Below are 10,472 nucleotides of genomic sequence, written 5' to 3' on the forward strand. Positions count from 1 at the left end.
GCTCAATAGTTAGTAAGTAGCAAAGTAAAAGGTTATGCAAACATTAAAATATTGTAGGTGTCTGAGAAGGCTTACCTTTAGAACAGTAAACTTTCTTTTTAAGTTGTTTGGTAATTGATAGTCTGTGGCACAGGACACCTGATGCAGTGACAGTCAGAGATCCTATACTTGTTCACAACTTCTCAGGTATCTATGCAACACTGAGGAGCTTTGACCAAGTCTAGGAGCAGAGACAAACACACACAGACACACAAGAATCGAATGACTACGTTTCTTACTTGTACAGCCTGAATGGAAAGTTCAGTGTGCACTCGAGCATTTTAAAAAGGTTGGCCTGGCTCTCCGTGTCCGTCCATGTGCGGAAAAAGACGGGTTTGCGTGCAGCTGTGAGTTTAAACACGACACAAAGAGGAACCAGAGGTTTGAAAATCATAGTTCACTTCCTTGTCTGATTCTGAAGAAACAATGCACCTTGTCTCTGAACTTTGTTTTGGAAAGAGGAAGCATACCTTTTTCTCTGTTAGAGCATGTGTGGCCTTTATAACAGTCAGGGGAGTGTGCTCACTGTATTAAACTGTATGTCAGGCTATTAATGTCCAGAACAAATAGTCTGATCCATTTAACCAGTCATCATGTTTCAAAACACATTTTCGAATCGCTAATCTCCCAAAGTGATTGTTCAGAGTTGAACATGTCTTTTATATGGCTTATGGTTCCTTTGTAATCTTTCTCTTGAGGATATCCTGACATAGTTTGAACAAAATCTTTCCTCTCACACTGACCTACAGAAAGAAAATAAGGTGCATGATGACCACCAGAGGGCAGTACAAGACAGAACAGAGAGCACATTGATTTTGTGTGTGCAAGAAGTCCATAATTAACTTTATTTCATTCAACAGGGAGTTTTTTTGCACATACATGAACACCAGTCACTTCAAATACAGACAGGACTGTCAAGTGTCGCAGCAGTTTTAGTTTCTTAGACTATTTGTCAACACAATTCAACTTGGTCATTTAAAGGGGCACTATGTAGTTTTGGAGAAGAGATTCAGACTCAGAATTTTAATATTTACAATATTAATGAGGTAATAATACAAACTCAGAAATATTTATCTTTTCCATAACTGAATAAACAAGCTGTTCTCAGAGGAAAATAAGTCCCCATGAACACTGTTTGAAGCTAGAAAGGTGGCAGGGTCTGCCAAATATAAACAAAGTAAAACAAACTGTGTTGTCCTTTAAGGTCAGTTTGTTTATTCAGTATATTCAGTCATGAAAACAAAGAGAGTTTGTTTATTTAATTTGTTTAGGCATAAAAAAAAAAATCAGTCAGTGAAGATTTTTCTTCCCCAAAACTACGCAGTGCACCTTTAAAACAGCATTTAGACTCACGTGCTCTGACAGAAGTGTTTGCAGTTTAAAGAGCATTACATTGTGTACAGTATTATATTCACATGTTATATGCTCATGTTTTATTAAGAGGCTTTTAGAGACATCGAGAGACTTCAGAATGTGTTTCCCTCTGTCAGACCGTGCAAGCTTTGTTTTACCTTCACTGTAATTCAGTGGGACGTCATGATTTACATGATCTATATACCATATCCTCACACACACTTCCTGTCCGTCTGCTCTGTCACGTCAAGAAAAGTGTTATCAGTAGTAAAAAAAAAACTGTTTTATTCATCTTAAATAAGCACTGAACAAGGACAAAAAACTCATCAAACATCTTTTAATTGTTACGGTGGAAAGAAAATACAAAATTTAAATTCTCAAAGCCGTGGTGCACACATGTACAGAGACATTAGTCAGCTATGTAAGAAGGCAAACTCCCATTACAAAAACAATATATTAGTCAAACAGAGTATATGTGACATCATGGTTTACATGAGGTTTGGGAGTTCAGTGCAGGACAGGCTGCAAAAGAATTCACAAAATAATGTTGGATGTGTTGATATTAAACTGTATATACATCATTTTCAGGTTAAGTTCTCCTTCTGTCGTTCACTTGATTCATAAAACAACTTTATTTATATTGCACTTTTTCAACACCAGCGACACAAAAACCAAAAAACATCACATATACATGTGGGGAGAAGCCGAGTTCATGGCTTCTGCACTGTCACGATCTGTTGCATCATTTCTTTGTGTTTCTTTTGTGGACATTCAAAGTAAAGTAAGTGTCTGTGCAGTTTCTTGTCTGTCGCCGTTCGGGCTGTTGTCCGACTGCATTCTTTAAGTCTTTAAGTTGGGATCTGTTTTCATCATTGCAGCATCTCTGTGCTTCCTGTTCTGCTGTGGGGTTCTATGCGATGCTTTCACGCAAGACTTCAATGTCTGCCTCAGTGTCTGATTAGAGTTTTTACACATGTTACACTGTCTCTTGGTTGTCTCTCCCCACTGACAAAGCCCTTTCAGGCTGCAGTTTTCTCTCAGTGTCTTTTGGTGCTGCTCCACATCATTACGAGATGAGGCAGCTGTTGGTTTTGTTCATAGGAGGACGTTTGCTGCCCTCCTTGGGGAAAGTTTCCCGTCTCCGGCTCAGCGCTGGACTGAGCCAACTGGGCAGGTTTGCCTGCTGGAGCAGCTCCCTGAAAGCCTCCAGCACGTTGACGTTGTCTTTGGCCGAGGACTCCAGGAAGCTGTGGTTCCAGTCCAGCTCCACCGTGGACAGCACGTCCTTGCTTGACACCTGACGCTCGTCCTGACGGTCTATCTTGTTGCCTATCACCACGATAGGCGTGTACTTGTCCTCTTTGACCTCCAAGATCTCCTCCCGCAGACTCTTCACCGCCTCCAGGGACTCAGGGTCATCCACGGCGTAGACCAGGGCGAAGGCGTCGCTGTTCTGGATGGAGAGCTTCCGCATGGCGGGGAAGGAGTAGCTGCCGCTGGTGTCCATGATGCTGATGGTGACTTTGACGCCCCCCACCTCGTACTCCTTCCTGTGGAGCTCCTCCACCGTGCGGCGGTGCTTGGGCTCAAAAGTGTCTTTGAGGAAGCGTTGGATGAGGGCTGTCTTCCCCACTCCAGCTGCTCCCAAAAACACCAGACGCACGTCTGTCTTCTGCTTCACTTCAAAAGACATGATGAGTTTCTGCTACTCCTTTTCTCCAGAACACTGCACAGAAGAATCTCCCTCCTTTGCTTTGCCTTTATTCTCTTCTTCTTTGCCTTGTCTGATAACTGGCTTTGATGTCAGTGATGGAGCTGGTGGATGCCGTTGTGTTCGAGAGGATGATAGCAGATGAATGTTGCTGTCAGGCTGCACTCTCTATTTATGTTCACACACAGCACCTGCCCCCTCCTGCACCCAGCCAATAAGGAGTGAGCAGTGTCTCCCTCTCTCTCAGAAGCCAATCACAGACACTCGTATACATAGAGTAAAAGAACAAAAGAAAAGGTGATAGAAGAAACTTCACTTAAAATTCTTTTGTTGCGAACAGAAAACATTTCCATCCAGGGAGGACGCTCAATCAGATCTCACTGCACGTGTTCTGCATAATCAATCAATTCTCCACAAATCTTTCATCTCACACTGTCTTATTGATGATGTGTGTTGCTTGTTAATTACTGCTGAGAGTTACAGCAGCTGATTAAATGTTGCAGATTTATCAACATGTGCATAAGCAACGATTTTCAGATCATTAGAGCGGCTACAGTGAAGGCATAGAAAAGCCACAAGCATTATACTGTCATGCTTTTTTAATGCCAAGTCTCCATGAAACACTGGTCTCTCCTGACTGCAGCTGAAAAACAGATTGGATCTGAATCACCAAAACAACAAGAAGAAAGTGTTGGTTTCTAATCGTTTGCATTCAATATCATTTAAAGGTGCAATATGTAAGTTTTTCAGTTGAAAATGTTAAAAAAATGAACTAAAATGATCAACAGAGTGTGAATAAGTAACAGTTCTTGACGTTATGATGTCTATATTGTGTTGCAGAGAAATCTATTGAAGTTAGCATGTCCTGGTCCAAAGCTCCTGTCCTAAACATTGAGTATGACTTCAACAGCTGGTCAGTTGTTACATATTTCACCTTTAAGCTTTAGTTTACATCGGAATAATTCAACAGAGGAAAACAAACAAATTCATTATATAAAAAAATCCTCCTTACAATCAAAAGTGTTGAAATATTTCTGATTAAACATTCTAATGAATAATCAATAGCTCATTTGTTTCTGTTGAAAATACAAAATAATTTTTTTTTTTGCCAAAATTCCACTTAAATGAAGTGAATATTAACTTAATATGAAGGAAATTCATGGTCTTGATCTTTAAGAAAGCAGGTGACAAAGTTTGGGGTTCGATTAGCGGACACTCTGATGATCTTCATCTGTCTGCTGATGAAGATCTGGGGATATGATCGAAAGCTCCAGCATTTTTGGGCTTATATTTATGAAAATAAGTATAGTATACAAACTAAATAGAACAATTGCTTGACCACGTCTAAGTAGAATAACATTGAATATAATCTAACTTTCCCTAGACTCCGTGTGGTCACTTTTAACGCACAGTATGTAATTTCTGCCACTAGTAGTCCACCAATAAAAAAAAAAAGTGTTGTTGTTTTTCATTGTTAAACAACCACCATTGCCGATTGGAATCTTTCTGACACAGTTCAGGCGGAAATGTTCACAGACGAAGTAATGTTGAGTTAAAATTTAGATTTATTTGGGTTTTGAACATTGTGGGAAACATTTGGGATCATGTAAGTACACAACTCAACAAAATATATACCAAAGATCGACATGTTTACAGACATTTTAATGCAGAAGTGTTACACATTATATCTTTAAAACATGATTGTAAATGCCCTTTTATTTGATACATTTGTCATTTCATTTCACGTGCAAATATGTTACTTGCAACATGCTGTTTGGTCTTGTTTTTTGAAACGGATGTTATTCCAGTGGACATTTCTTGCATATTTTAACAACCCCTCACAAAGGGACACGTTTCATTTCACCTTCTGAGGCTCACTTGTCAGAGGCTGAGGAGGACGGCGCACATGTTCTCTCTTAACAAACGTGATGTTTTTGAACATGTTTAACACAACTGTTATTTATCATAATGCATCGACCTCTACAAAAGATGCAATTTCATTGTCTTCGCTGCGCTTCTTTGGATTCAAATGTCAGCTGTGTAGGAGGCTTTGTGGCCTGCATTCAATTTGGGCAATGTAGAAAAATAATACATGACAGTATTCATTATCATACTCGGATCTCTCACATGCTCTCGGCCCAGACGGTCACTTGTTGCTATGATACCACCGAATCAATTACCTGAGCTAAAATGGATATATGAGTAGAAATGTGCAGCTTTTTAGTGCTATCATTCATTAGTTAGTCCAACTGCTCACACTGGAGACTGGTTATGGCTTGTATGGTGTGTATGAGCTAATTAGACGTATTAAAATGAGCCTAAGACCTTGGGTATGTGAATTAGAGTAATAACAATATTTTATAGTAGCTTTTCTCTGAAGTCTGATGTTCTTATGCCTCAGGCACATTATTTGAAGATTTCTACACCGGCGTCTCTCTTTGCCTGTCCACTGAGATTTGACCATGTCAGTGTCGAGATTATACATTTAAAGTGATTACAGGAGTGTGGACCTGTGTTCGTAATTCTGTTATAATTGTGTAAATCTAGTTTTCTGCTGTGGACACAAACCTTGTTCTTTTGCAGTAATGCAGCAGGTCTGTTTCATTTGGAAATAAATGTCTTCTTCAATCACGCTTGAAGTACATCTCCTGATGTCACCGTTGTGTGCTGTATTTCTCTCAGCGAGGGACTCTGGGATATTAATTTCTGGACCTTCTGACCTCTACTTCCTCCCCTCTCAGGGGCCTTGAGCTGCAGTTACAGACTGCAGCTCAAGGCCCCCAAGCAATTCAACTCCATCTTTCAGGTTCTTCACTTCATTAAAAACAGGAGCAAGACAGTGCCAGCGTCGGAGCCTATATGTTTTATATTTGTCAAACTATTGATTCTTTTTGGTAGCGTTTCGGGTCAGGAGAATCCACCAGAATATTGTCAAAACTGATTAAAAGAGCAAAAAAGAGTAAACTTTGAGGAATAGAGGGATGAATACAGCATTATCTTTTCAAAAAACAAAACAAGGTTGAATTGTAGGCAATAAAAAACTAAACAAACAGCTAAAAAACACTAAAATGCTGAGGGGACCTGCGATTGGATGATTATTATGTGGATTCTTCACTGTGAGCGTCTCCTTTCACATTACACATTGTCATATGAGCCATCGTTGACATGAAATACTGATTAGAGCAGCTTCAAGTTCAATGAAAAACGTGTGGAAAACAATGTGGAAAAGAAAAGAAATTAACTGGTGACAGCACAACGTTTGACAGGTTAAATGTATTTTTAGCCACATTCAGCTCGCTCACAGTCATTTTAATCAGACAATATTAACATTTTTTGTATTGATTTGTTGTTAAATCAATTAGCTATGCTAGCAACACTGACCCAACCTGACACGCAAGGTGGTCCAACCCTTACCCTATGCCATTTGGGACCTCATTCTTGGAAGCTGTTTAGAAAAGGGCAGGTTTTTTTAAAAAAACTACTTGGCCAGAGATTGGATGAACCATCTGTTTTTCGCATCTATAATGGGCTAACTTCAACAAGATCAACAGTAGGAAACCGCTACAACGGTGTAAATCAAACTGGGCAGGACAGGAGCACACACAAAGAAAGAAAAGTTTACCATCAACAAAGTCTTTAGTGCTGTTCTTTGCTCTTCTTTCAATGAAGAAAGGCTCTCCAGTCCTATAAAAACTGATGCTATAGAAGCACCTATGCTAACTTCCATCTGCTCACAGCAACATTATGTAAAACTTGTTGTAAATACTGTTGTAAAGACAGATCCCAGGTCTGTGATTTGTCAGACCGGTGTAAAAACCTCTTTACATCATATCCTACCCTCTCACTGAAGTTACATAGTGCAGAAATAATTGATGGGGGGCAGAGACACCATTCAAGACACTGTACCAACAAAATGATTTTGAAGCTGTTTTAAGGTTAAAGGTTACATAATGTTGCTTTAACATTACACACGCTAAACATCAGTCATTATGTGCATTTAGCTAGAAGCAACTTTGTGCTTACAAACCGTGTCACAGGGATGCAAGCATGGCTAGTCTTATCTATCTCTTAAGCCTTACTATATCATGACCATTAAGCCACCATTCCAGCCGCTGAGAGTTTTCTGTGTTGCAGTATTGAGCTGCTGGTCGACCTCACTGGCTCCGAGGTGTCAGGTTGGGATTATGACCGGCGGTGGTAATGGAAGGGACAGTTGTTCGCAGAGGACAAGGCGTTTTGTACAGTGCTCTCCAGTTTCATACTCAAGACGAGTGGGAGGGATGTTTAATCTGTATGACTAGTTTGTCCAGTTCATAAGAAGAACACCAAGAAAAGAGAGGGATCCAGTTTCATTAGATGGAACCTGATGAGTTACACAACAGTGTTTGATAAGCCAATACAGGAGCATGAAGTAGTTGGGTAAATGTGTATTTATTTTATGTAACAGTGGTTTGTTTCTCTGTGTGTGTTTATTCAGCAGGGTGTGTTGACTTGAGAGGTGGACCCGGCCCGTCAGTCAAACAGTCATGCCGTGTCTCATTATGTGCAGCCTACATTTAGCCCCGTCACCGATATGCACTCAGGTGAAAAGGTCACGAGTCTATACTTGGAGTTTGGAGTGCAATACAAACAGCTAATGCTAATATTGTATAATATGGGAGTGTCCCATTTAAGTATAAATATTCTCTTGTGGCATGATTTAACACAGATGTGATATTGGCTGTTATGGAGGCTGACCCAGAAACACTGCACCATGCTGTAAAGTCATTTGCTCTTTACAGCTGAGCTAAGTGGGCAATTTAAGGACTCTGCACTCCAGTGGAGGGTATGATGAAGTCAGAACAGACACAGGATCTGCACGATCTGTTTGCTCATGGAGTAATGGCGAGGCCAATAGGCTATTAATCTCATTTAACTACAGTACAGTTTGTTCTTACTTATTTGCACAAGAAACAATATAATGTCTTTGGCTAATTAGGACACCGCATGTCTAACATTTTTAAGCCAGAACTGGCTTTGGCAGGCCTGACTTTAACGGACTGTCTAATTATTTTGCTGGTACAAACAGTTACAGTAACACTGCCTGACAGAGATGTTACTCTGATGTCTGACTCTGCAGACTGCTCCATCATCCATCTCACAGTGGAAGCAATATGACACAAACATAATGGCCTGGACGCGGGAGCGTTCAGACAGTGGATTTTTGGATGGATGCTTCCCCCGTGGAGACTGTAGCTCTGTGACTTTTTTAAAATGAAAGGCGACAAATGATTGATTTTGGCGGGGTTTAGCCAAGCGGTGATACAAATTAGGTTTGTGTTATTTCAGGATTTTGGCATCAAGACACAGCTGCACAGCACGTATGTCACCAGGGAGACAGCTTGATATCGCTTGATCTGCTTGTGCATATGCTTGGAAATGGAGACAATAAATCCAGAACTTTCTTGTCATTGTCTTAATTTGTTTTCATATGTTTTCTTCTTATTAATATTATTCCAGACTTCTGTTCACGGTGTTATTGATAACACTAAATGAGCCGTTCCATCCCCCTTTCATTACATCTGCGTTACTACACCGCTGTTGTTAGGATCATCTGCCCCCTCCAGTGGTTTGTCATAGCTCACCTTGCTAATGCTAATGTTGCGACCTATGTCCTCCTTACCGTGTGGCAACCTCAATTAGACAGCAAGCCAAACTTTCACAAGCACCAGTCTTTCACAAAAAACATGAGTCAGGATGTAGCCTTCAAGCTCCAAATATTTATCGCGCACTCAAGGTGCACGAAGATGTAAAATTGGAGTGAAACTGAAAAGACACAATGCAGCATTATCACTGTAATGTTGATATACAGATGAAAGTGTCAAAGTACACAAGCATGCTCAGCTCTGTACTAAACTCAGTGTAATAATGACCAATACAATGGATACTAAAAACAGCTAACAGCTACACATACACACTAATGAAGGTGAAGGCTAAATATGCTAAATATCAATAGCTAATCAGTGAAGAAACCAACATTTCTGATTTGAATGCTAGCGTAGAAACAACACCTTCAAGTTACTAAAATGCTTGTTCCCTGAAATGAGTTCAGATCGATCAGAGCTATGCTGTGCTGAGACAAACTTCCAAAACTTACCAGGTAGTCTTACTTTCTCGCTCACTTCCCTTATTTGTCCTGTCTTGGCACGGGTAGATGTGTTATCGTACAGCTCTGGGTGTCCGCAAACGGCTACGATCCGTGATTAATATCCATTGTCGTTCATGTTCAATGTCCGAACATCAGTGACATGAAGGTCATGATATCAGTGTGAACATCAAATTATTACTTCGCAGTCATAATAATGTTTAGAGTTTAGAAGTAAAGAAATACTTTTATTCTAAACCTTTCTACAAGGTCTGTAGATGTATTATTTTTTCAAACTGATTTGTGTACATAAAAATGTTATCAATATGACCTTTAACATGCATGTCAACAAGTAGTACAGGCCAGAAAGCTCACAAAAGCAAACACCACTCCAATAATTTCTTAACCTGTCTCTTAATCCGTCCTTTTCATTCAGTGGCTTTGTGACTTAAGACGGAGTGCACAAGCAGGTCACTCTCACAGGTGTGAATTCAAACCTCCTCCCTGCTAAGTTTTTGGCTACAGGTCCTCTGACATTGTCCTTTGGCTCTGGAACATCATGTCCTGGATAGTACGAGGTGTGGCGGCGATGGCGGGGGCAGGAACAACAGCAGTTTACCAGAGGAGGCTGGTCTCATTACACCTCGCTGCAGTAGAGGGTGTTATCTCTGTTTGTGGAAGCATTAAAAAGGCTTTACCTGTCTGCACAATTTATTATAAATGCATACTGAGAATAAACTGTGTCAGGTTTTTTTTTTCATGTTGCATTCATGTTCTAAGACTTGAATCGATAGCAATCAATGGAGCCCTGTCTCCTTTCATCTTTCTTTTTCTGGGTCAACAAATATGTGACAAAACAACACTGGCAGCTTCTTTTCTTTGTCAAGAGGATGATTGAAGGAAAGTCTTTGTTAGCATCAAAGGTCTGCAGAGCTGTCAGGCCATTAGAGGAGCACAGCGAGGTGAGAAAATCGGATAAAAATACACAGTGAATCAGGACATCCCATGATTAAGCTGAACACATTTTGGACTGGGTGTTCGAGGACGCCGTTATGCAACATGTGGCTTCGAAGGTGAAGGGCAGCTGGGTAATGTCATCGAAAAGCAGCATTTATATTAGGTTTGAAATGGCAGGGAGGTATGACTTACAGTCTCCTCTTTCATACAGTCAGTGAACTTAGAGTCACACATTTATTCTGTATGATATAAAGTGGAAAAACAGACATTTTTATGCAAGTCCATGAA

At 40.3% G+C, this 10,472-nt stretch overlaps 1 protein-coding gene across 1 annotated transcript; it reads right to left on the bottom strand.

Moving 5' to 3' along the window:
* Nucleotides 1-2,458: 2,458 nt before the first annotated feature.
* On the bottom strand, nt 2,459-3,085 carry rasd4 (rasd family member 4). The gene has a single exon (XM_073495317.1). It carries the CDS (start codon nt 3,083-3,085, stop codon nt 2,459-2,461), a length of 627 nt encoding a protein of 208 aa, XP_073351418.1.
* Between the last annotated feature and the right edge of the window lie 7,387 nt (nt 3,086-10,472).

This window comes from Pagrus major, chromosome 23 (assembly GCF_040436345.1).
Source record: "Pagrus major chromosome 23, Pma_NU_1.0".
Classification (NCBI taxonomy): Eukaryota; Metazoa; Chordata; class Actinopteri; order Spariformes; family Sparidae; genus Pagrus; species Pagrus major.